The 27,168-nt window shown below is 34.6% G+C and overlaps 6 protein-coding genes across 9 annotated transcripts; 2 read left to right on the top strand and 4 right to left on the bottom strand.

The window, feature by feature from the left end:
- Positions 1–3,261: 3,261 nt before the first annotated feature.
- LOC145160444 (uncharacterized) lies at positions 3,262–4,788 on the bottom strand. The gene is made up of 6 exons (XM_079079634.1): positions 4,521–4,788; positions 4,231–4,389; positions 3,993–4,066; positions 3,836–3,915; positions 3,589–3,740; positions 3,262–3,514 (listed from the first exon to the last, which is right to left on the bottom strand). The coding sequence occupies exons 1-6, from the start codon at positions 4,693–4,695 to the stop codon at positions 3,441–3,443; spliced, it is 714 nt and encodes a 237-aa protein (XP_078935760.1). The 5' UTR covers positions 4,696–4,788; the 3' UTR covers positions 3,262–3,440.
- A 176-nt stretch (positions 4,789–4,964) lies between these two features.
- EMB2076 (Pentatricopeptide repeat (PPR) superfamily protein) lies at positions 4,965–6,837 on the top strand. Of its 3 annotated transcripts, XM_079079632.1 has the most exons (3): positions 4,965–6,328; positions 6,394–6,442; positions 6,517–6,649. In XM_079079632.1, the coding sequence occupies exons 1-2, from the start codon at positions 4,973–4,975 to the stop codon at positions 6,418–6,420; spliced, it is 1,383 nt and encodes a 460-aa protein (XP_078935758.1). In that variant the 5' UTR covers positions 4,965–4,972; the 3' UTR covers positions 6,421–6,442; positions 6,517–6,649. The 3 variants fall into 3 exon arrangements, with proteins under 3 accessions (XP_078935758.1, XP_078935757.1, XP_078935756.1); XM_079079631.1 differs by lacking the exon at positions 6,394–6,442 and having other exon boundaries at positions 6,517–6,837; XM_079079630.1 differs by having other exon boundaries at positions 4,965–6,442; positions 6,517–6,837.
- A 26-nt stretch (positions 6,838–6,863) lies between these two features.
- Positions 6,864–10,551, bottom strand: LOC145160443 (putative galacturonosyltransferase 14). Its single transcript, XM_079079633.1, has 6 exons — positions 9,888–10,551; positions 9,367–9,422; positions 9,092–9,247; positions 8,401–8,994; positions 7,793–8,095; positions 6,864–7,688 (listed from the first exon to the last, which is right to left on the bottom strand). The coding sequence occupies exons 1-6, from the start codon at positions 10,096–10,098 to the stop codon at positions 7,407–7,409; spliced, it is 1,602 nt and encodes a 533-aa protein (XP_078935759.1). The 5' UTR covers positions 10,099–10,551; the 3' UTR covers positions 6,864–7,406.
- Positions 10,552–16,747: 6,196 nt separating this feature from the next.
- On the bottom strand, positions 16,748–20,949 carry LOC145160441 (uncharacterized). Its single transcript, XM_079079629.1, has 2 exons — positions 20,468–20,949; positions 16,748–17,495 (listed from the first exon to the last, which is right to left on the bottom strand). The coding sequence occupies exons 1-2, from the start codon at positions 20,837–20,839 to the stop codon at positions 16,950–16,952; spliced, it is 918 nt and encodes a 305-aa protein (XP_078935755.1). The 5' UTR covers positions 20,840–20,949; the 3' UTR covers positions 16,748–16,949.
- Positions 20,950–21,377: 428 nt separating this feature from the next.
- Positions 21,378–23,170, top strand: LOC145160440 (uncharacterized). Its single transcript, XM_079079628.1, has 6 exons — positions 21,378–21,621; positions 21,725–21,767; positions 21,842–21,940; positions 22,311–22,521; positions 22,588–22,855; positions 22,941–23,170. Exons 1-6 carry the CDS (start codon positions 21,565–21,567, stop codon positions 23,145–23,147), a joined length of 885 nt encoding a protein of 294 aa, XP_078935754.1. The 5' UTR covers positions 21,378–21,564; the 3' UTR covers positions 23,148–23,170.
- An 88-nt stretch (positions 23,171–23,258) lies between these two features.
- Positions 23,259–25,966, bottom strand: LOC145160439 (UDP-glucose 6-dehydrogenase 3). 2 transcript variants are annotated; one of them, XM_079079626.1, is made up of 2 exons: positions 25,838–25,966; positions 23,259–24,947 (listed from the first exon to the last, which is right to left on the bottom strand). In XM_079079626.1, exon 2 carries the CDS (start codon positions 24,930–24,932, stop codon positions 23,490–23,492), a length of 1,443 nt encoding a protein of 480 aa, XP_078935752.1. In that variant the 5' UTR covers positions 24,933–24,947; positions 25,838–25,966; the 3' UTR covers positions 23,259–23,489. The 2 variants fall into 2 exon arrangements, with proteins under 2 accessions (XP_078935752.1, XP_078935753.1); XM_079079627.1 differs by having other exon boundaries at positions 23,259–24,944; positions 25,838–25,899.
- Positions 25,967–27,168: the final 1,202 nt, after the last annotated feature.

The following is a 27,168-nucleotide window of genomic DNA, read 5'->3' as shown; positions in this document are numbered from 1 at the left end:
GCTATTTATGTGTTGAGATTTATTGTGATATGTGATATGCATGATCCAGAGTTGTTAGAGTTAGGACCTTTGGGTCCATAGAGTTAGGGCTAGAGAGCCCACAGAGAGTTGGGACTGGAGGGTCCCACTGAGACACACTGACCAGAGGGTCAGCAGAGTCATAGCCTCGAGTGGTTAATATGTGTTAGAGTGGTATTTTGGGGAACTCACTAAGTTTTATGCTTACGGTGTTATGTGTTATGTGTTTCAGGTACCAGTGGTGATCGCGGGGAGGCGCCGGCATGATCTGTACACACACCCGCAGAGTTTATTATGATTTGATCTTGGGATTTGTAGTGAGATAAAATTGATACATTGTTTTTGAAAGCAATTGTGGATGAATTTATATGGTTTTAAAAAGTGAAAAATTGTTTTAAAAATTTGGGTGTTACATGTGCGGCCGCACACTTGAGTGTACGACCACACACAGGTGTGTGCGGCCGCACACCCATCCCAACCGCACACTCCCACCTATATATAGAACACTTAGCCATTTTTGAACATTTTTCCACTTCTTCAAAGCTAGAACTCGAAATCCTCTCAAGTATCATCCAAATCTTCATCTTGATCTTCATAAAAGGTAGTAATCCTTCCTTTTATTTGTTGATACACGACCCTAACTAGCAAAACCCTTTGGTTTGATCCATGAAAACATCCATTTTTAGCCAAGAACACCAAGAACACCAAGAACACACACTAGTTTTGGACCTTAATCACCCTTTCACGCCTCTATAACGTGTATACACTTATCATAACTTGTTATATGCTAAGAACACTTGATGATATACTAGAAAAACTCGATTTTATCATCTTCATAAAGGGTGTGCGGCCGCACACACCATGTGTAGCCGCACACACCCTTTTTAGGTCCAAAAATGGCAATAAACTCCATATAAGGCTAAGGCATGAAGTAAGAAACCTTCCTAGATGAGTCCTAAAGCCTTAAAATACGTTTTGGCACATTTCATAGGGAGTGTGCGGCCTCACACACATCCTGGCCGCACACCCTAGCCGCACACACATAAATGTTGTGCATTTTGACCATACACTCCCTTGTATAGCCATATAACCCTTATATACAATCATATATGGTTGTAACACTTAATTCTAAGTGTTTTTATGTCCCTAAGGCGTGTCCCTAACACTTTTAGTGGTTATATACATGGAATGTATTCATATATGTGTAATTATATGTTAAATAGGATTCGTTTGTGCTCAAGACTCCAATTGACACCCAACAATCCTATATCGATCTTTCATTCGAGTTACTCACTACAGGTGATTTCATACCCCTTAATCAATCCTTTTAAATGATTTTAAATGCTTTCATGGGGGGGGGGGGGGGGGAATACAAGTAGAAAACAGGAAGTTATAGAATCAATCGCATGTGATTTATAACGGTGTTTTCAACCAACTGATTTTCACATACTTCAAAATGTGTTAAATACAATGGTTTTCAGTTATTTTATACTTTGTTATCAAATAAACTACTTTTGAATCGTTTTATAAACCGACATGAAGTCATTATTATTTATTGTTCAAAACTCTTAAATGTATTACAAAACCTCTTTCAACTTATTGATAAAAATCATATCTATACACTTATGTTTCATGTATATATGTATTGATATGAGGGATTTCATTCTTTCTTCAGTTCCAACACTCTTGAGTAGCAACGGTGTATAAACCTACTTGGACATTCAATCTACATTCCAGTAAACTATTATAGGTATAGTTTAGGGGATACAAATTACCATTCCTAGTACAAGGAATTACACAAGAGTCAGTTCATTCATGAGTCTATACAAATATACTAAATACTATATGAAGAGATACTATTACTTGTTATACAGAGAGAAATACTATATACAGAGAGAGATACTATATATACTATACGAGACTGACCATCCTACACCTGGCTGCTAGCTACAGCGGGACCTGTTCATCAACGGATGTTCTCGGTTGTACTGTTCGGCGAGTTTCCACGCCGTGATTATCCTAAGGCAAAAGGATACGATTTCAATGATTATATAATTTTCCCTATTACTTTTATTTTGTGACACATTCACATAAACGATGAGGTAGACTATGTTTTTATAATAATAGTTGTACATGGGAAAAACCTTCATTGATACAGAAATGCAAACCTTCAAAGCATTCGGGTCTTGGTAGAAGACTACCTTTTATACTAGTAGGAAATATAGAATTTTCTAGGGTTTTCACACTTATACTAAATGTTTCATTAAACATTTGCAAGTCTTTCATAACAGCTTTACAAATCAATGACACTAAAATACTTATGAATTCACTAGCTTTATGCTGATCTACGCTTTCAAAATAACTTGTATTCTCAGGTCACCAGTAGACAGGTACGATGACCAGGTTTTGAGAAGACGGAGCACAGACAAGACTCGTCTTTTATTTTGATTACATATTTTGGTGTCTTATTACTATGAAAGAACACTCATGTATTAAAACTTTATTTTTAATGCAATGGATGATGTTGTTGCTTGTTTACTACTTTGCACTGTTATGATACTTAAATGACGTCCTCCACCCCTGAACGTTTCCGTCGTTCTTGGTTTTGGGGTGTGACATATATATATATATATATATATATATATATATATATATATATATATATATATATATATATAGTCTTTTTAGTTGGATATGGACCAAACCAATACAAAAACAAAATAAAAAAAGTAGACATATCAATGGGAGTATTTGTGTAATTTACTTACTCTTTTATAAATGTTTATTTCCCTTTCCTAAAAAATAATAACATAGACTAAGGCCACAATAAGTTTTACCTTGTATCTTTCTATCATTTTTTTTTTCTTTTGAAAAGGCGAAAATCTTATCACTTAGATGAGTTAGATCACACACACTAGACTTTTATCATATGGATCACTTGGAATCTATATTCCGACCATTTGATTTGACATGTTTATAACGAATACTATAATATTATAATACACGTAGAATTTCAATTCAAGTTGGACTAGAAACTTTAATAAAGTTACTCGTTTTAAATAATCGATTACTTTTTCTAACTACAAACTTTGAAATGTAACTAATGTTTGTGATGACAAATCTTGTAATATGTGATTGCCTTTTTCCTACAATAAAGCCTAACATTTGATGGTTAGGATACTTATATCTGATTTTGTACTTCCATATAGTTTAGGGACCATTGTTGCCATAGTTAGATTCATCTTAAGTCTATAATAAACTATTCATCTCTTTCAATATAATCGCTCTCAAGCATTTAGGTTCATCAACCATGTTTATCATCAAACGATTCACTAATTCTAACAGTGATGGATTTTATATAAACAAATTTTAACAAAGGGTAGATTTCTACTTGGATCAAAAATGTTGTTTGGATCATAAGTTTAGGAACTTGGCTCCACACGTCCCACTTCTGCTTTAAAGTCCAAACCTGTGATACTCATCTTCCCAATATTAACTGCATATTTTTAAGGTATCCATTAACAACTGCAAAAACACAAATCCCAGTGAGTTTGAACTAGATATACTTACCAACAGCATCCAATCCAGTTAATTTGGGCATGAACTGCCTAATATGCCCTTCTGCTGCTTCGTCGGCTTTAAGCGTTTCACACTCAAAAGAAATTGCAATCTTCCTCTTCTCTTGCTCCTTGGCAACTAAACTAACCACATCCTTCTCCCATCTGTCAAGAAATGGAAAAATTCATGAGTTTATTTGAATATTTACAACGTAAATAATGTCTAAAAAGATTCTTAATTTACATAATGAATACCCCACCCATGAGCATGATCAATGTTACATAAGCGTGCAGCATCATGGCCTCTTCGTTCAACCACTACATCCCTTTCTTTCTTGCTCTGTAACAACATGTAAAAACTGATTACAAAAGCTTATATAAGTGCTTAACATTGAGCAAGCTAAAGATTAAACTTACATTGAAGTCTATTATAGTCAGTTTGACCAAACGGTAGTCTTCACCCCTGCTACATTCCCTTTCACATGCTATCTCTGTTTTCATGGCAACACATTTATTACCAAAAAACATTGCATCTGTTAAAGTCGTTAATGCCCAAAAAACATCTTCTAGAGATGGAGACAAACAAAACAGCTTCAATGGTATTTGGAAAGAGAAGTAATGCAATAAATAATGCATCGATGAAGTTCGGAAATACCAGCGCCATGAATGCCGTAACAAACGGAATGGGGAAGATGAACAAAATGACCCGAGATTGACCCATCTGGTAACAACGCTATTGATGCCATTCCTTCCATTTTCGACTGTTCATCCTCCACGTCCTCTACTGCTACTTCTTCACCATCTTCTACTTTTTCTGTATGTTACATCAAAACGGAGGTAAAATTATACAAGGGTTTTTTCTTTAGTATCAAATTTGACCTAATCGAGCATTACCCAGAGTAAAAGAATTAATACTTACGCTCTGAAACTCGTAATTTAACTTACCCATTTCTGCAAGCTCGTTTTTTTCTTCCATTAATAAAATCGTTGCGCGGGGAACCTGGGATTGAAAAAGGAGGGTTTTAGGGAAAGGGGGCGCCCAGAACTTTATATGTAGGGAAAGGTCAAGGCGAGATTGACTGTTTCTTGGTTTGTACGTTGTGCATAAAAAATGGTACATTGTTAAGATATGAAAAGAGAGATTTTATGGGAACACGCATTTGTCACCAGAGCCTTCTCCATTTTGGTCCAAACAGGTTTGAAACTCTGCAGTCTGCTCTACTCACAGTTGCAATACACAAAACCCTGCTTCCTTCGTAGACATTCGCGAAATTTTTTGCGTCTGTATTATATGATTATCTATCTCGACCTATTTTCAGTTTATTTTCTTGGTTCGCTTCTCGACCTTTTTTAGTGAATTAGTGAAAGCTACTAAGCTTGGTTGCTTAGGGTGATTTATGGCTGCATCTTTGACGACTTCGGTTGTTTTTCATGTACCGACCCTTGGGCTCTCTGAATACTATCATACCCGCATACATATTTCAAGATTTTCTGAATTTTCTAGTTCAGACATTACATCGAACAGTTGGAGTGCGAAACGGAAAGTAGTGTCTTCCTGCCGTAATTCTAGAAGTACTAGACTTGACAGGTATGTACCCAAGGTTTCAATAGCATACGGATCGGTTCTTAATGAACATCCCATGTGGGACGATGGAGAAGAAGACGTTGACGATGTTAGTATGCCTTCTTCCCTTGTTTCTGAGAACAGACTGCAGTTTTTAGAAGAAAGGGATGAAAAGAATCTGTCATGGCGCCTTTTGAAGCTGAGCAGAGCAGATAAGGTTAGAAGCGCACTGGAGCTTTACGCCTCCATGGATTTCATGGGTCTAAGACCTGAATCACATGCCTTCAATGCTCTTCTCTCATGTTTGTTGAGGAAGGAAGAGCTTGATGATGCTCTGCATGTCTTTGAATCTATGAGATCAAGTGGTCGAACAAGTGGACATAGCTACAACTTAATCTTACAAGGAGTTGCAAAAGCTAGAGGCTTTGAAGCCGCATTTCAAATGTTTCAGGAGCTCATAGACGATAAAGAAGAAACAATAAAAGCCGACCAAGTTTTGTTCAACATGATGCTGACATTATGTCGTGATGAAAAAGATTGGATTAAAAGCGAATGGATTTGGAGGAAGATGAAGGAGAATGATTGTGTAGGAAACTTGGTAACATATCGGTTGTTAGTCACCATGTTTCTAGGGTTTTGTCAGTATGGATTAGCAGTTGAAGCGTATCTTGAAATGGTTCAAAACGAGGTTGAACCAGATACTCGCACCATGGAAGCTGCAGTAATGTCGTTTGTGAAAGATGGGAGATGGGATTTCGCGTTAAGTGTTTTTCGTGATATGATGAAAAGAAAAGAGAATCCAAACATCATCGTATTCAATGCATTGATTCATTCACTTGGGAACAATGGTCAGGTGAATCTTGCATTTAAAGTGTATGATTGCATGAGATGTTTAGGGCATGTTCCTACATCATACACTTGGAATGCACTTCTCATTGCTTTATGTAGAGCGGATCAATACAGTGAGGCACTTGGGTTATTTGAGAAAATCCAGCAAGAATCCCCATCTGAGTTGGGATTGCATTTATACAATACTGCATTAACAGCCTGCAACAAGCTTGGATCTTGGAGAAGAGGTTTGCAGATACTATGGGAGATGGAGGATTTGGGATTGGAGATTCCTGTTACATCATATTGCCGTGTGATTGGAGCTTGTGAGGTTGGAAATGAGCCAAAAGTTGCATTGCAGGTATACCAACATATGGTTCATAAAAAACACAATCCTGACACTTTAACTTTGTTGTCACTGATTAGATCTTGCATATGGGGTTCCCTCTATGATGAAGTGCATGAAATCTTGAAAGTGAGTTTTAACTTTTCTGTTTAATTGGTTAAAAATCAGTTGCAATTATGGGTTTACTTTTATACTATGTGCAGCTTGTTCCTCCAAATGCACATCTTTACAATGCTGCTGTTCAGGGGTTTTGTTTGAGAGAAAAGACGGAATCTGCCACCAAGTTGTATCAGGAAATGCGTGAACTTGGGCTTTCGGCTGATCATAAGACACGAGCAATGATGCTTCAATTCTTACCAAAGATCTAGCTCTCTCCCATCCCATCCCATTAATGTATTTGTATTAGTGAAAGCACAAGATTGATGTTACAATTGTTTCTCAAGAGAAATTATCATTGTATAGATTTATGTAGATGATGTTACAATTGTTCATGCACAACATACAACTAGTTCCTTGATGAATTCCGATCAGTGCATCACACGTAACACAATTATGTAAAATCAAGATCAAAAAAGAATTTACTGCACATTCATTATAAATGTTTCTCATGAATACAAATACTTTGCATATGTGAAGTTCCTGTAACAAAGCAATTCCAACCTTGTACTACTACTGCTGCCTAAAAAGTAAAAAGTAAAAAGTAAAAACTCAAGACACAATTATGTAAAATCAAGAGAAAATTAAGAAAGAATCATCATAATTTCTTAAGCTAATTAGCCTAAAGTTGAACGTAATTCCTATTGGCTAAAAAATATAGGCAAAAATAAAGAAAGTCTTGTGTTACATACCATACCAAAAAGGCAAAAAGAATCAATCTTCTTACACTGCCACAACTCTCACTCATGCATGCATGCATTAATCTTTGTTCCAGGTGGCAACCTTTGTCCTTTTGACTTTTGCCATTCTATTTGTGGCTATGATTTCTTGCTTCTTCTATAATTGACAACATACTTTGATCTTCCCATATATATATGTATGAATATATGACTGAATGTTCTTTTACACATCCTTTTGTTCATGCCCAAAGCAATCACTACTCCAAGATGTGACAATTCTTGACAAATTCATTGGAGTAATTCACATATTTTGACCAAAAAGGTCGAAGATGTTCATAGCCTATCTGTAACCATGGTTTTGATTGCCCATTGTAATGTATCACAGCCGCCTTCTTTACACTCTCAATGTTTGTCTTCTTCTGGTACCCCAACCCCAACATATGCCACGTAGGATCAATGCCTTGCACATGTCCCCTAAATGCAATCAAAGCTGGTGGCAAAGTCCCAAGTTTCCATAATGTCAAATTCGACCTTAGATTCTGCAACAAATATAGAAAAAAAAAAGTATTATATCTTTGCTTGTGACATGTCTCAAGAAGAAAGAAAGAAAGAAAGAAAGAAATTATGATGATACATTAGATACCTCTTTAAGCCATGAATGATATGTTTCTCTTATGTTGGTCAACCTCCATGCACGCAGATCAAACACATTCATCCCATATGCCCAGGCACACTCATTTGGATCCAAACTTTTTGCCACCAGTGGGTGAGAAAAGTTGAAGTAGTTTCTGAATCTTTTAGACATTACCCATGAATCTTCACCTTTACATGTTTCAACCGCCCCGTTGACTTTACCACCAAGGTCAACTTCCCAAAGTGGAGACAAATCCCTTTGAATTACAACATCATCATCCAAGAAAACCACCTTCTCAAGGTTCGGGAATAGCTGCATATAATAACCATTTTTCAAATCTAAACTTCAGATGCATATAAAAAATTTAAGTAAATTACAAAAAGGGTCCATGTGCTTTCTATTTTTACAGTGTTTAGCCTAAATTTGACAACTTTTTCAATTTTGGTCCTTATTTCAAGGTTTCATATTGATTTTGATTCCTAGACTAAGAACCTTGAAACAAGGACCAAAATCGATATGAAAACTTGAGCTAAGGACCAAAATTGCAAAAACATGGTAAAAATCAGAAAGCATAGGGACCATTTTGTAATTTACGCGAAAATCAAATTACTGGTTACCTCTGGGAGATATATGCGAAGATGATTGAGCAAGGATATGTATTTAGGGCTTCTAGCTTGTAATTTTGAGGCAAATGATCTTGGAGTAACAGTATCACCAACATTAGTGCCTGATATATGATTTCCATGATAGTAATTACGGATTCCATTATGATTTTCAACGGCTTCAAGAACAGGAACATTGTCTCGGGTCAACCAGTCAAACTGATGAACACCTTTGACTTCAATAATGGCAGGGGAGATGGGGTTTAAGGCAAACCATGAGTGCATGCCTGCATATGTTTTCTTATCAGTGATGACATGGAAAACAATCTTTTCAGGTGTTAGAGAGGACTGGACTGCAGAAGTGACCACAACAGCAGCTGCCAAGATGTTGTCAGTTGAGAGGATAAAATGGTAATATGAGTTGTCAGAAAGAACAGGGAGAAATTCCGGTGAGGGCAACTGGCGGCGTGCATGGGCGTTAGATGAGTATTCATCGGTTAATCTCAAAGAGAGACAATGGATGCCTTTTGGAACTGAACTTGCTGCAAAATGTTTGTTCATTAGTTCTTGGAGTTTAGATTCTCTAATCTCCCTCTCGGATCTCTCCATCTGTCAAATTCATTTAGAAAAGGTGTTAAACAATAATGGTGAAACTTCTTCAATTCAAAAAGATGTCAATGTTGTCTCTTGGCTTTCAATTTCATACCATTCCTTTCAAGATGATAGCAAAATCTTTGGCACTGTACTTGTTGCTTTTCATTTCAGAGACAAGCTGTGTAAAGTTATCAGGGATTTGTAGGTCATGTGAAACTTCTTCGGGGTTCACTTGATTAAGGATCTTGTAAAAGTCTTTAACAAGTTTCTGTTTTTTTTTCACAAGAAGGACAATGGTATAAGTTTCTAGATACAGTGTATGCATGTAGAGTTTGAAATGTATCTAACAACTAAAAAAATAAAGAAACTATAAAGTAATATTTTTACCCCTGAATCATCACCCCTTCCAAGAAGCTTTGGACCCAAACGCCTGCCTAAACAATCTGCATCATGGAAATATAGATTAAGTATATAGGATTTAAGATTCGATGAACTCAATTAAAAAGATTAGAAAGCATATCAGATTGCTTGCCCATCTAAGCAACCATATTGAGAATAAATACTCTCCTTTCCCTATCAACTTTTAACTTGAAAAGAATCCAAAAATTCTACCTAAGATCACTCTTCTTGTCAAAATTTTGATAAAGCCAAAGAGTCAAATCAAGATCTAGAAACACTAAGATGATGAGAGGTTGAATCATAATTTTCACATCCCGGTTGATGGAATTAAGAAACAATAATAACAACAATAAAAAGATATCAAGATCTACAATGCAGTCCTAATTTCTGATTAATCACATATATATATATATATATATATATATATATATGTGTGTGTGTATTATAACAATTAGATGAGAGAAAAGTAGATCAAGAAGTGATTAATTACAGAAAAAGTAGTGGCGTACCGAATGAGGAGCACTTGTTGACACCTTCTAGGGTAACAAGAGCGGTGAGGATGAAAACAAAAGGTAGCAAGAACGCTAGGATGAGGAAGGTATGGAAAAGAGTTCGATAAGAAATGTGCCGAGCTGCGACCTTGATCTTCATCAAGTCAATAAACCCATTGCTGCTCGATATCGTTACACTTCTCATGCTAGGTGAGAAGTGTAGCTGCATAATGATCCCCTAATTTCTTGTCAAACATACAAGAGAACCCTAGCACCACCGACGATGAATCCCCTCAAATTAATTCTCTCTGATGTAAACAAAAACCTCCCCAGCCACTTTCTCATCATAACCAGATCCACCAAGATTATACTTGCAGCGAATAATTCAATCACTTTGTTCAACACCAATGTATTGAATTGATTCCCATCCAACAAATGCGCAAAATTAGGGTTCTAAAAACCAGCGAAATATCTACAACAATCTGTAATCCAGACAGAATCAGAGTATCCTTTTCGATGATTAACTGGATTTTCCTCCCTTGTATCAAAGAGAGTGAATGTATAGAGAGAGAGATAGAGGGAGAGAGAGGGAGGGAGATTTATACTACGCTTGTTTTGCGTAGCCTGGTTCGTGAAAATTGTTCTGATTCAGTAATTCGTCAAACAGTCCTCCGATCCAATATTGGGCTCATCTGAAAATAAAATAAAAATACGACACAAATCACAATAATACTTTTTTAGTCAAAAGCGCGTTTTTAATAAAAAAAAACTAAAAAAATATCACCATACAACTATACAAGTAACAACGATTTGCTTTTCGACGGGAATTTAAACATGTATTTTAAATTATTATGATTTCTTTTTTAAACGAAGAAAATATAAATTAAGAATTCCAGCAGGAACTTAGAGAAAAAGAGTTATTACACAAATACAAAAGTCTACAAAATAAGAAGACCAAAACAACCTTAAAACTCAAAAAACCAAAACCAAAACCAAAAGTTAACCACCATCAATGTGGTATGGTGGAGATCAATTTGAATTTAAACACTCTAAAATTGAATTTGAATGAACTTATGTTGAACCTCACAAGTTTACACCTTCTAGGGTTCAAAAAAGAGTCAATAAACTATTTCCAACACTAAACCATGAAAACAATAAACGAGTTGGAGAAAAAAAAAGTATTTGAATTTTGAACCCTTAGAGCATCACTGCATAGTGGCTCTAGTCTCATCGTATCTTGTCAAAACTCAAAACCTCAAAACACTATTCCCTTAAGAAACATGATGAAACTTTAAGTAAAATGAAATGTGTTGCCTTCCACCGTACCTAGATAATCAACTCACTGGTTATGACATAGAGAACATAAATGATGCCTTCATGGAAGCCTTGAATCCATAAGATATTATGAGTTTCGCGTATTAAGTAAAGAATGGATTAAGTACTTATTAAAGGTTATTAAAAGGTGTCATAACTTGTTTAAGTCATATATAGGTATTGATAAAGTTTGGGAGCAAAAGAATCAAAGTACAATGCTCAAAGTGGAAAAGATCTTGAAAATGGTGAGCTATGTACATTAAACGAGCATGTAAATTGCAATATAAATTTTACACATGTCATATAATTGTATGATGAACCTAAAATAACTTTTTGTTATGTATTCAACACATTTGACCTCTTGTTGTGTAACGTCCCAAAAATTAAGACTAAAAATTTCGATTTTTTAATTAATAAAATCATTATCCAAAACAACATCATAGAAACCATAGTGAATCAAAGTGTATCAATAAACATCACAGTGCATCAGAGTAATATAAAAAGCGGAAGAATGTGGTGTGTGTGTACTGCAATCGTCTCGGGCTCTTCCCTTCGAACTAGAAGTACCTGAAACATAAACTGAAAACCGTAAGCACAAAGCTTAGGGGTTGTTTGTTACCTCTTAATTGAAAAATTAAGTGGCAATCTCTTAAAAATTCAGATATGATATGTTTGGTAGCCTCTTATTTTTTGCCTCTTAAATTAAAAAAAGTCTCTTAATTTCTCAGACTTGAAGTTGTATCTGAAAAAAAAAATAAAGCACGTGTGTTTCCGGTTTTGCCCAAAAACGTATTCCCTCTTCCCTATTCTATTTCACGAGACGGCCTCTTTCTCCCTTCCAACCATATTCGACGACCTGCTACCCTCTGCTATTGCTTTAGCCACCGTTTGGTCACCGCCTCCACCTCCACCAGAGTTGTCGCATGCGTCGCCTTCCACCCCCCTCAAACTCGTCGACAGCAACATCAAGTAATAGCTCTCTGAAACCTATTTGTGTATCTAAAATCGATTATAGGGTTAATTTCTGAAACCAATTTTTAAAATCGATTTCTAGGGTTTATTTCTGAAACCTATTTGTGCATCAAATAATGGTTCTCGGTGTGTTCTTGTTGCTGGGCTTTTATGGTTTTTATTATGATGCTCTTTTCGGTATTGATCTTTTTGCTTTTCATTTGATGTATGGAAGATTTGAAGTCAGCTCTATTATTTATTACAGGTAGATTTGTGTTTGTTTGCAGTTTGATCAATTTTTTACCTCGTAAACTTGATTAGTTCTCTTATATTTGAAGTTAGAAGCTAGTTATCCATGCTTATTCATCGTTACCATCATTGCTCTTGTTATTAAAGGAAGATAATCCACTTCCAAGAGCAATCAACAGTTGAAAAGATACCGGGACTATACTGCAATGACTTCAAATGATAATGGTGGAGTTGAAGAAGAAAAATCAAACTGATGTAGAGTCAAACCTATTGTGAATCTTCGTTGACATTTTTGTCCCTGGTGTATATTTGAAGGTTATGGGGATATCACTGATTTGGAACACACAAAAACATGGTTGTATGCATCTAATGTGATTCATATAAGCATATAGTTCAGGTTGTTTTTGTAAGCTTGTTTAAGAGGGTGTTTATAGTAATATACTTTTATTGATTTATAGTAATGTGATTCTATTTTGTTATAGCAATGTTATCCAAAACAAGCAATTTTGATTGCTATAATTGGATAAATTTGTGTCTAATTTTGATTTATGTTTAATTTACATTTTATATGGTGTTTGTATATATTTTTTATAATTATTCAAGAAGTTAGTTCGTTATTTTATAAACAAAAATATTGAATTCAACAAAAAGTAATACAGAAGGGAAAATTGTCATTTTTATAATTCAACACAACAATTAAGAGGTTCCAACCAAACAGCATGTTAAAAATTCAAATCATAAAAGTTCAGACCCTCTTAGAAATTCAGATTTCTTAAAAATTCAGATCTTAAAAATTCAGATCCTGCCAAACAGCCCCTTAGTTTAATGAGTTCCCTAAAATATCACATATCATACATATCAAACATATAATGGCCCCCGCCCGACATCGAGCCCCGCTCGAAACAGATTTGTCAGTCATCAGACCTCGCCTGGCATCGGGCCCTGCCCGGTATACATACAAACATATAAACACATGCAAAAAACAAAAATATAAATAACATACAATATAATCATCAGGCCCCGCCCGATATACATATAACACATAACACATGCAAAAGTCACATAGAAAACTAGCATCCTAAACATAATAAACCATGGGCTGGTATTGGTGCCTTCGACCCGCTAAATACAGTGAGGAAACTCACCTCAAGCTGCTGAATCTCTCAGATAAAATCTCGGTCTGCCGATCCGAAAAATCTCTGCGCTAACATCATCAAATAGTATCCAATTAATCTCGGTCTCTCTTTAGGTCCATATGTTCGTAGGTTTTAAGAAGGGATGGGAGGTTGCTTGCCACCATCCCTCTTACACCATCTTACCTGTAAGCAACCATGACTTCGCATTAAATGAAGGTACGAACTTTAAGTCTTGCATGTAAGTATAAATAGATGTGTTAGGTTTTCATTTTGCACACTTCTTCCCTTAGAAAATAACTAAAGTCGAGAGCATCATCTTATCTCCCTCTCTTGCTCTTTGAAGCTAGTTGCATGCATTTGGTGTTAATAAGTGTTTCTCATTTAGTGCTTATTTGAGCTAAGCACTTAAAGACATAAGAAATCACTAATATAAAAAGGGAACTAGCATTTTTTGTGTCTTACTCTTGGTGGTGGATTATTTATAGAGAAGTTCAAGCTCTTTATTCTTGTTATCTACATCAACACCTCAATTCCAAGTGGATTCAAAAGCTCCAAATGTTGTCACTCTAAAACATCATATGGTTGTTTTAATATCATTCTAACCTATGTAAAATAATATTTGATGGTTTTGTTTTTAAATGGTCTAAAATAAACTAGTTATTTTATTAATCATTAAGTTGCCATTTTTAAGAAAAACTCTCTATTTTATGTATGAAAACCCATAATAGAGATGCTTAGTATCTCGATCTTGAAACCAAATATGTTTATTGAGCGAACTCTGTAAAGTATTTCTTTCGTATCAAAACTCATAATCGAGATGCTTAGTATCTTAATCTTGAAACCAAATATGTTTATTGGTAGAACTTGTAAAGTTTCTTTCATCAAATCAATAATACACTTTATATTCATATGATTTGTTTACTCTATTTTTATTAGAGAAAACGACTACAACCTTGTGTTCAAGTGCCAAAGTCATTTATAGATAACACCACCAAATATATTTTAAATGATCAAAATAGACAATTTAACTATGATGTTGTTTTGTATAAATTATATTTTTTTTCTTAAGCATGTTTTATTAAAATGCAGAAGAAATATTCGAAATTATATGTTGGTGTTGTTGAATTTGTATTATAAGATTAAATTATTTGTATTGTTTTGTTTGATCGATTTTATTGTCATATACTCTTAAATATAAAATGATCAAGTAAATACTTCTAGTAAACATGTTAAATTGTAAATATAAAAAATTAATCGGTTATTGCAAATTGAGGAAATATAACAACATATTTTTATATGTGATAAGATTTACCGACATAAGTTATTTATCTTTTTACTCATAATAATAAAATGCTTACTTTTACCTATAAGGACCCTACCTATAATAACAAAATATTACATTTTCTTTCGGTAATAGTAACATATAATTTGAAACTTATAAAAAAAATATTTTTTTTTTATAATAGCACTATACTTTTATTTTTATTTTTATTTTTTTTATCAATAATAACAAAGTATTGACATTTTCTTTTTGCACATAACAGCGACACATTTATTACCGAAAATAGTAATATGTAACTGAATGCATTTTATAAATTTATAGTTACACATTACTATTTTTAACAAAGAAATGCAATCATGTTAATAACAAAAATAAAATAGAATGCTACAACGATATGTTTGGCGATATTAATTAACATTGAAGCAGACCTGTTTCTTAATTGTAATAGACTAATAGGTTGAGGCAAGCAAAATGGGTCCCACGGTGGGACCTGGTATGAAAATAGTCCAACATCCCTCCAATCGTTCACTTCCACCGACTTCACCTATAGATTTGTTTTTAGATTTAAACTTTTTCTCAATGAAATGGACAAATTTAAACATGAAACACCCAATAACAAGATATTTGACTTTTCGACTGTCAAAAGTAGTTTAATCATGATAAAAATGCTTTAGTAATTGGAATGATAAATCGATGAAAATAGTGTGTTTTATCCAATGTTTTAAAACCCCACTATTGGATCAATCCGATCTTCAAAATATGAGTAATTCTTCTATAAATGCAATGCATAATGGTGAATTTTTTAGTGGACTTTTATATACTATTGAAAATCTTTCAAACATAAGTGATTATGTCTTTTTCAACCAAACAAAAAAAATGAAGTGTTCATTTAAAAAGGGAGCTGATTTATACATAATAAATTTTTTTCATACACAACAATTTATGCATTAAAGTATTGTATTGTACAACTTTATTAAGGATAATTTATTGTGTATAGAAAAAAATTATTATGTAAGAATCATTTCCAATTCAAAGAGTAAATTTTTTTTATTGAATGTAAAAGATACTTTAGAGTCGAAATATACAAAGGAAGGATTACAAGATATGACAGTCCACTTAACGCTTTGAACCAAGTATCTAATACTTTGAATCAATCAAATCCTGTTTAATGAAATAAAAATATATAAATTTAACAAAGTTTTTACTTAACATGAAAAAAGATTAATGTTTCAAAAAGAAGAAAAGTGGGCTCAATGTGGGCATATTAAATGGTGAACGAATATAAAAAAAAATAATAATAAAATATTAGTTCGAAATTGTTTGATATTTTGTTTCAGGATATACTTTTTTAAAATATGTGCATTGTTGTTAAAAAAATAGAAGATAAATATATATATATATATATATATATATATATATATATATGTAACATCATGATACTGTTTTTTATATTAGGTTTAAACAGGATTTCTGTACAAGTCGGGTCAACAGTTCAACCCATTTTAAACAAGTCAGTTTAATCTGATTCATAAACAGACAAAAACCGGCTCTTAGTTAACTTGGTCTCTTCAGTCTTCACCGGTACACAGCCCAACCGACCTGGTCAATCCGGGTTTTAAAACATTGGTTCTATCAAAACCTAACCGGAAAATATTAATAATTAAAAAAAAATTATATGGTTGAATCAATAATTTTATAACACTTATGTATCACTATACAAATATATCTAGAGAAAGAGAAAGAGAAATATGTGGGGGACAAAGATTATTATTCGGGAACACGCAACTCACGTCTTGAAAAAGCAACTGACTTGCACATGGTTTGAATAGTTTGATTACGACCTTTTATGCTCTCTTTTTTTTCAGGTTTTTTTGTCTGCATCGACTTAATGACTTCAGACTTGAGACCAAATTTATATATTATATTTCTAAATTTTAAACACTTGATACTTGAATATCATCATGATTTATGCATGCTGATACAAAATGTTAAATCATCATTTTTGTTACATGAATATCTTATGTTATGTTTCCTAACAAGAAAAACATCTAACATGTTTACTTATATCACTACTAATAGTATATCAATAATCAATCATAGTAACATAGATGATAAACAAACACATGAGTCATGATTATGTTCAAACTCTCAAACTGTACCACTACCTTGGTGTGATTTTTTCAACATGGAAATATGCTTTTGGCCCCCAAGATGGAATCTAAAAACCGTATCACTATTGCAAACGACATTGCATATTGTACAAGTCCTCACAGCATTCACAGCTGCACCACCTTCCACTACCTTCCTTCTCTTCATTTCTAGCTCTTGTGGAGTCTCCACCTTCTTCTTTTTTGGGCCCAAATTGGGATTGGGATTTTTAGGGTTTTCCAAGGGTCCTATGATTGGATTGGGGTTGCTTGTGGAAGTAGTGCCAATAGTTATAGAAGCAGCTGGGTTTAATTTTTCTATGTTTTTGATGTGTTTTTTACCCAACTTATGTTTATAAAGAATGTCCTTGGTGTTGCACTCGATTTTACAGATTTCACACCACGCTGACTGGGCGATTTTTGTTTTCTTTGGGATTTTTTTCCATGGCCCACGAGGTTGTTGGGCGCTTGGATTGGTCCATCTACTGGCACCGGTGGGGATTGAAGTTAGTAGTTGTTGTGAACTATCTTGACCTATCAATCCAGCCTGCATGACAAATACGTTTTTAGATACAAAAATACGTGTTATATGCCCTATTCTTAAACAGAAACCATTCATAAATTACAAACATAAAACAACAAGGAAGCTAGAATGTTATAAAATAGTAATCGAAAAACATGAAAAGAAGTTGGCAGTTCTTAGCTGTTACAAAGGCAATCTTTCCCATTTGCTTAAAAAGATTGATATGAAATAAAGCAACTACCATCCTACTGTCCTATCCATATCTTTAATGAAATTTGAAAGATGAAACTGCTTAGAAAACCCAACCCCACCCCACCACATAACAATGACATACATAAAGAGAGGAAAGAAGTAAAATTAAATACCCATAAACATTGCACAATCTATATGATTAAACCTTATCTAAAAACTGAGCCCCATATCATTTCTTAATTCAAAATGGAGATGTAAAAAAAAATCTAATGGAATTTTGAAGGCAGCCTTTAAGAAGAAAAAAGCTGATGACTTTTGTTGGAACCTAGTTTTTGGACGACGCTCCACCATCGCTTGCTTCTATATGGTCATAGGGACGATTGTATCACTTTACTAAATTTTAAATCAAGCATCAATGAAATCCCAATCAAACAATAACTTTCTGGAAGATTCAACCGTTGATTCCTAGTGGTGTGTCGACTCGAGTCATTCGACTGTAAATTCCTAAATTCCTTAAGCAATATCATCAAACACATCCTTTTCTTCATCTTCATCGTCTTTAGTATAACTAAGATCGGTAGGAAGAGTGTTAGACTTACGAGACTTGTACCTTGTATATGAACTTTGTTTTCTTATTGGACTCTTTTTCGCATACACCAATCTTGATCAAATTTTTTTATCTTTCTTCTGATGTTCTTCCTTTTTCGTCTTGTTTAATCATAAAGACTCGTTTACAAGAAGTTTTGTTCACTCCCAATTTGTGATTATCGACTTCCATTTCTTCTAAATTTGTTGTATTTACTAAAAGTTTTTGGGATATATACACTAAAGTCCCAATATTTTCATCGATTTGACAAGAAAGTCCTAAACTTTATTTTTTTGACAGTAAAGTCCTAATTACCGACAGTTTTTGACACTTTTACCCTTTTTTCCGGTTAGTCGGTAATTAGGATTTTTTTGTCAAAAAAATAAAGTTTAGGACTTTCTTGTCAAATCGTCAATTAGGACTTTACTATAAAAAAAAATAAAGTTTAGGACTTTCTTGTCAAATTGTTGAAAACATTGGGACTTTAGTGTATATATCCCTTTTTTTGGTTAGAAATTTAATGGTATGATACTCTTTAAGCATAAGAGTTATTGAAACCTTCTCTAGTCAGCTAGATCCTATTGAAATCTTTAACGTTTGCTTCTAGTTAAATCATTTTTTTTATTTCAACAAACCGACATTGAAAAAAATGGAGTTTTACAAGTCTTTTCACCATTCTTTCCCTTCTCCACATTCACACATTTTTCACTAGGCATGTGTTGTTTGTGTTTGTTTAATCTGTCTCCACTTTTTAGTTCAAGATTTGACGGCGAAGTAAGAAGAAAGTTTTACAAGTCTTTTCACCCTTTCTCGCTCTCTCTTTTGCATATGTTTCTCCTGATCGTGATTGTGTCAGTGTAAAGATGATGATGGTAAGAAAGACAGTGGTGCTGCAAGAAAAGTCACAATTAAAAGTTCTTGGGTTACGAAAATACACTAAAGTCCCAATATTTTCAACGATTTGACAAGAATGTCCTAAACTTTATTATTTTGACAGTGAAGTCCTAATTGACAATTTGACAAGAAAGTCCTAAACTTTATTTTTTGACAAAAAAGTCCTAATTACCGGCTAGCCGGAAAAAAAGGGTAAAAGTGTCAAAAACTGCCGGTAATTTGGACTTTACTGTCAAAAAAATAAAGTTTAGGACTTTCTTGTCAAATCGATGAAAATATTGGGACTTTAGTGTATATATCCCAAAGTTTTTCGCTATTAGTTGTTTTTTATAACAACTGGGGCTGTGAGTTTAAGTCCATGAAATTTGGGCCTTGCAATTTTGAATCTGTAAGATTTCCTTGGGTGGAGACAAGACTGTCTACATCTAAACTCTCCCTTACCCCTATTGACCTGGAGATTGTTGTTGTTGAATACGTCCAAGTGAGTTACTTTTGGCAATTTCCAATTCTTATTTTTCTAGGGAACTAAATCTAGGATGATTAGAACAGAAAACTGTGGTATAACTGTATTTTTTTATTTATTTATTAACATTTGAGCATGTACAACGATAAGTTGTGACCAATTACAAATACATTGGTTAAAAACTCATTCGCTCTTTCGGAATATTAAGGTTGACCTTATCACTAAGACACTAACTAAGAAATTAGCTGAAATTTGGTTTCAGTAATTATGTATACATTTAAGATGACATATTCACTAAGAACTATATCCAACAATGAGAGTATGTTTAGTTATCCCAGCAAACCCACGTAACTTCAAATGCTAAAGATTTATGACAGATGCAACTTGGACCATGATTAAACACCGCCATTAAATAACAACCACACTCTTACCACATGAGTTAGATCTCCTATATGTTCTCTGTTCAAGAAATATGAGCTACAGCCTACGCTTAAAATTTGCTATGAAAAATAAGTTGATATGAAATTTGTTACTAATTTATAACCAACATATTTCAATCTGAAATAGTTGCTGCTCTGTCGATTCTTGGCACAAATCAGAATCTAGAATACTATCAGATTTAGAAAAGTGACATATTCCACTATCAAATACTAACAATTATCAATTTGGGTCTAACATAAAAGATTGAATTCTGAAAAACGAAATGGGCTCTAACTTACTGTCCATTATTGGCACAAAATCAGAATCTAAAATCCTCTCAAATTTAGAAAAGTGACACATTTCAATTCCCAAGAACACATGTCAATTTGGGTCTAACAAAAAAACTGAACTTTGAAAAACTAAATGGACTCTTTAACTTACAGTTGCATATAGAGCACTTCCATATGGCTGAACAGACTCCTCTGTCGCCCAATTTTGCACCAACAAGTCGGATGCATAAGTAGGTGGTGGCGCCGCAGTAATTGTCTGAGCGTAGGTCAGAGCACTGGCGTGGAGAGCATTGTAGGCGGCACCGGCGTGGCTAATGGAATATGACGGCAAATAGGATTCGGAACCAGGAGGATCAGGATTTATAGCGGCACTACTATATTGCGATTCAATTTGCAAGTGGCGTTGCTGATGAAGGGGATAAGGGTTAGGGTTTTGAGAGGGGAAATACGAGTAGTACTGAGAGGTATCGTGATGGCGATGGTGAGTATAAAGATCAGACAAGGTGGTGTTTGCTGGTTGCATTTTTTTCTCACCGATCAATCGCGGTGGTGGTTGTGCCGTTGTGGTGTGTCCCAGGAGGAAGAGGAGATCTGTCAACGGAAAGGCAAAGACGATGACAATTTTCAGAAATTTGGTAATAGTTACGATAGCAAGTAAGTTACAAAAGTAGTCCCTATACTATCACAGTATAGTTCCATTTATCCAACTTCTAATTTTAAGATTGAACTTAAAACCCCCCAAAAAATGAATTAATACTTGGTGAGCAATATTTATTTTAAAATATAATTTTATATTGAGTTTCGGTTGTTTCTTTAAATATCATTATTTTGAACCTAAAAACATAATGAATTTTACAACGAATGGAAAGACACCAAAAATTTGGATTGCAATGGTACAGTACATATAAAGAAATTGTATGCCTTATTTTAAAATAGTTAAAAGTAAAAAATCGTTACATTTAATATTTATTATGAGAGGGCAATTCGGTCAATTAGGCCGGTTTATACCGCATGGTAAATATATTACTCCATGTAAAGTAATAAAAGTTTGTGAAAGTAGGAGTATTGTATCTGTGAAATAGAAAGGGGAGCAACCAAAGAGATCTGTGTCCCCGTCACGGGAGCTAAACACCAGACAAAACAAGAGATTAAGAGAGAAATTCATGTTGAAATCGCAATTCTGCATGAGAATTTGTCTTGAAATTGCAATCGTTTTGGCGCGTATATTTGAATAAGAAGATCAGACAAATGATGTCAGGAAATTACACAAGCATTGATAATCAGAATACTTCCGGATCTGTTCCGGTACGTGTCTTCCTCTTCTTCTTGTTCTTCTTCATTTGCATTTAATCGTGTTTAATAAATACCTAATTAGTAATCAGAACATTAACTTAGATTTATATTTCAGTCTGTTCCAGATCCGCCGGGACAAGTCTCCATCAAATTCAACGGTAACCCTTATCTAATCAGAATTTCGTAAATCTTTTTAGACTCGTTGCTAAGCCCATTAAGTTTTTCATTGCAGAGTCGACACTCCAAACGTTTCCACCTTCTTCTACACCACAAGGAGGGAAGATCTCCGCCAGTTCTCGTTCTAGTTCTGGCATACCTCGTGATTCTGATGGTATTTTATGTTCCAAATTCAAATCTCAAACAATCTATCTATCTATCTCGTTTCCAACTGGCTCACTACATTGATATCGATTTATAATTTATTTTAATGCCGGAATTAAGCATACACACTTCAGCATCATACTCTAATCACCATTAATCTTTCAAATCAGAAGATGAAACGATAAGTTTGAAACAGTGCATACTCTGCTTTTGATTTCAGAAGCTCAATAAGTGTTGTTTTTAAATGTAATTTACTTCTTTTAAATATAACTTTTCCATATGTTGTTGTATACTTTTATAAAATAATGACACTTGAAGATATGTGATTTGTTTAGCCGTACGTTATTACTTATTTTGTGAGAATTGATTTGTATGTGCAGTTCCCTTCTCAAAGCCAATTTCTGGTTCATCAGATCAACAAAAACAACAACAAGAAGCAGCCGCTCCCCCAGGTTGGCTTAAGATATTCACAGTCGCTGCTTACCAGCCCTACTTTGATGTTGACACGTCTGATATTCTAGAGAGGATTAAAGATTCATTTTTTCCCTTCAAAGGAACCTTCAGTCAGAAAACTGCTACTACCCCAGACTTGTAAGTTATTTCTGAAAATATATTATTCATAATGTGTTGTGTAAATGAACACCGGTTTTGTTGTAGGTATGGACCCTTTTGGATATGCACAACATTGATCTTTGCATCAGCTTCGATTGGTACATGTGTGACTTATCTTGCTCGAAAGCTCCATCATTTGGAATGGGACTATGATATTCATCTGTTGACATGGTCAGCTAGTGTTTTGTATGGCTATGCTGTTGTTGTACCCATCGCCTTGTATATAATTCTCAAGTACTTCTCTGCACCTTTGGGCCTTGCTCAACTACTCTGCCTCTATGGCTACTCCCTCTTCATCTTCATCCCCGCAGTCGTAAGCAAATTTTTTCAAAGTTTTCAGATTTCAGTTTTGTTTGTTGCTACTTCAAAAGTTCAAAATCATTAAATATGAATTGCAGTTTCTGTCTATTATTCCGGTGGAAGCAATCCGGTGGGTGGTTACGGGTGTTGCTGGATTCATGTCAGCAATGTTTGTGGCATCAAATCTAAAAACTCACATAGTGTCCACAGGTGAAAAATGGTTTTGGATTGTTGCTGGGATTTTTCTGTTGCAGCTGGCTCTTTCCATTGTACTTAAGCTCTATTTGTTCAGCGTAAGTACATAGTTTTCTTTATAGGTCAATACTCAATAAGCTTGTTATTTTCTATTGATTTTGGTTGATAAAGAGTTATTTGTTTTGTTTGTCGATGTTAAAGAAAAATTAATAACATACTACTTCAACAAAAAGGGTCATCATATTAAAAAATCCATCAGATACAATGTAGAAGGAAGGAACTGAACATAAAAAAAGCTTAGTAAACATATATAATATGGCAACCAATTACCAACCCAAATGGAAGTTTTTTTTTCACTACAGGGTGCAAATATAAGAATAAAAGAACTGACCAGCCAAAAATAGTGAACTGAACTGAACTGACTAGCGCTCTCAAGTTCCAAATTGTTTTGTTTAGACCAAAGCAGGCATGTCCTTGAGCCAAGCATCAAGTGGCTTACCTATCGAGTAGACAATGAAACCGATTTCTCTCAGTTTCTCACTGTCCACAACGTTTCTCCCATCAAACACAAAAGCAGGTTTCTGCATGTTGTCATATATCTTCTGGAAATCAAGGTTTTTGAACTCGTCCCATTCAGTCAAAATACAAACACCATGAGCATCCTTGGTGGCTTCATAAGCATCCCAAACAACACCTACTTGTTTCACAGTAGTGGGACTCATTGGCTGAAGGTGAAGAGGGTGGTCCCAGTCAAACTTCTTCATGGAAAGGTCTCTCTGGATCTGATCCTCCGTCACTTGTGGATCATAGATACTCAACAACGCCTTATCACCTAACAAACCCTTGCAAACATCAATGGCTGGTGTTTCACGGGTGTCACCTGTGTCCTTTTTGAATGCGAACCCAAGTATCGCAATCTTCTTGTTGGAAACAGTGTTGAACATAGACGCCACAACCCGGTTCACAAAACGGGTCTTCTGGTAGTCATTAATCTTTATCACTTGTTTCCAGTATTCCGCTACTTCAGGGAGACCATTACACTCACAGATGTACACCAAGTTCAAAATATCCTTCTGGAAGCAAGACCCACCAAATCCAACACTCGCGTTCAAAAACTTTGGGCCGATTCTTGTGTCCTTCCCAACTGCATACGCCACCTGGCTAACATTCGCACCGGTAGCCTCGCAGAGCGCTGACATGGCGTTAACGGAAGAGATACGTTGCGCCAGGAAGGCGTTGGCAGCAAGTTTCGACAGCTCAGCGGACCATAAGTTTGTTGTGATGATGTTTTCTTCCGGGACCCAGTTTGCGTACACGTCTTTCAAAGCTTTGATTGCTTTCTCTCCCCCTGGGGTTTCCCTTCCTCCGATTAAAACCCTGTCGGGGTTAAAAAGATCTTGAATTGCGGTTCCCTCAGCGAGAAACTCCGGGTTTGAAAGGATCTGGAAGTTGATCCCTTTGCTGTTATGTGTCAGAATCTTTTCAATGGCTTCAGCGGTTTTCACTGGAACAGTTGATTTTTCAACAACGATTTTGTCGGATTTTGACACATCAGCAATCATACGGGCAGCACTTTCCCAGTATGTGAGATCAGCAGCTTTACCAGCACCAAGACCACGGGTCTTTGTTGGGGTGTTGACCGAGACAAATACAATGTCGGCCTCACAAACGTGTTTTTCCACATCAGTGCTGAAGAAGAGGTTCTTGCCTCTGCGTTGCTTCACCACATCATCAAGACCTGGCTCGTAGATTGGGAGCTGGTCACTGTTCCAGGCTGTTATGCGAGGTACAGAGATATCAACTACTGCCACTTCAATATCAGGGCACTTGAGTGCTATCACAGCCATGGTGGGACCCCCAACATAACCAGCTCCAATGCAGCAGATCTTCACCATCTTCTTGAGTTACTACTGTAGAATGTAGATCAGGATTCCGAATAAGAATATATCAGGTCACATATAAAGTTGATGAAAAGTTACTTTTTACTTAAACAGTTAAATTACATTATCCATTGTTACAGAAGAAATTATATTGTGGAACTTATCAATGGATGCTCAAACAAGTAACAATCCAATAGACAGACAGCATTGCTACTCTTTTCAAAACAAGAGATCGAAAAAATGCCAAAAAGATCCATCCAGATTTGCATGTATGAGAATCATTCGAGATTTTGCCCTTCTCATGCCCTACTCTATATAACGAAGTATCTTAGACGCTGATCAAACAAGAAATCTTCTAATGGACGTAATTAACATAAAATTAAAGATGCGTATGGAAAATCTATAAGCTGAGATTTTAGGTTAGATGTAATAGAATGGAGTACTTATTACTTAACAGAATAACAGTCCAGTAGCTTGCTATAGTTTTATAAAAACTGGACACCTTTGCTTGATTTTAGGTAAAAGTTTAGATCTGCTTCAGATATAAGCAACTAAACAAATCGCGAAAACATTCTAGTTTGAGCTTGAGCGGCTGAAGCATTTTGATTGAATTACAATGAAAAATCCTTGATCACATCAATTAAACAATACCAACCGCACAGATCTAAAGCGAACACTTTCGATTTATAACCGACAACCTAAATTTCAGCTCACTAAGATATAACAACTTAAATATCTTCAATGAACCAAATGTAAATGGATCTGATCATATAAATAAAAAATGGATCTAACAAGTAAACAAATAGATCGGGTCATTTAGGTAAAAAACAGAGCAATTGGTGCTAATAACACTAAGAATTACAAGGTAAACGCAATACCAAATGAAGTTAATACACAAAATCATGGATCGGAAATGTTACCTTGTAGATCCGCGATCACAGGGTGTGCTTCTTTGAAACAACGAGAGAGATCTGTTATGTGTAATACGAAACATAGAAAGCGGGGACATGTTTATATAATCGTTGAAAATATAATATCTTTCCCTTACGTTTCAATGAATGACACTTTATTACCCTCTGATAACCCTTTTGTTTCTAACTCGTTTGCCATGATGTGGACAGCTCAACGCGTCCACCTACACGCATTTGGCAGATGGACAGGGAGGTGTAAAATTCTTTCACTTTTCTCCTTCAAAACTGTTTCTCAACATTTTTTACCCATCAAGTTTTATTATAATTATTAATGGCAGAAATAAAGAAGTTAGCTAGAAGTTTGGAATTAATAATTATTATGACTAGAAGTGTTTGAAAAATATATATATATATATAAACTTTTGAAAAGTTTACATAAAAATTGGAATTTATAGTAATTATTTGACCATAAGTGTTTGTAAAAGATAGATATAAACTTTTAAAAAATTTACATAAATAAAACTAAAAGCTAAAAGTTTTTAAAAATGATAAAGTCTATTTTCTGAACGGTTCACATAAACCCACCTTATGATCCATAAGTGATATCAATCTTTGAATTTTTTGTAAGCTAAATTCTACTTGAAGTAGTTTTTTTTTGTATTGAGCTTTAAGTTGTAAAATAAGAGTTTTAAGATCTACTCCCAAATATATATTGTTTTCAATTCAAGTTTTGTTTAAAAGTTCTAATAATCTTGTTGCGAAACACACCCTTTATGCCTTTTAGATTCGAAGAAAACTTGATCGAAAGTGATTAAACAAGTCATTTTATCATTTGTCTTTTATAATATAATTTCCAATATTATGTAACTCATAAAAATAATATTTGAATGGTTCCCGTACATTTGTGTTCCTCTCACATGAATTCTTAGGAAAAAAAAATTATCCGTTGTAGGCAGCCGAGGGTACTTCCTAAAGGTTTTTTTTTTATAATTTGAATAAAATCTCCTCACTTATGTTTATACTTTTAGGGTTAATGTCATAAAAACCCTCAAGTTTACAGGGTTTTGTCGGTTTTGCCCAAAGTTGAAATTTATGTCCGTTTTTACCCAAACATTTTCGAAAAAATGTTCGATTTTACCATTTTACCGGTGATAACAGGTTTTCCAGGTTACCATTATATTAAATTTGCAAAAAAACCCTTAAGTTTACCATTTTTTTGCGTTTTTACCCTTAAGTTTATAATTTTTTTTACACTTTTACCCTAAGTATATTTTTTTCATAATATACATACTTATGCAGAAAAATCGTATTTATATACGAAAAAATATTTAATTAAATAT

The sequence above is a fragment of the Lactuca virosa genome, chromosome 2, assembly GCF_052849685.1.
Source record: "Lactuca virosa cultivar CGN04683 chromosome 2, Lactuca_virosa_CGN04683_v6, whole genome shotgun sequence".
Taxonomy (NCBI): Eukaryota; Viridiplantae; Streptophyta; class Magnoliopsida; order Asterales; family Asteraceae; genus Lactuca; species Lactuca virosa.
Note: the sequence above shows the minus strand (reverse complement) of the source record. Positions and strands in the feature narration are given on the sequence as shown.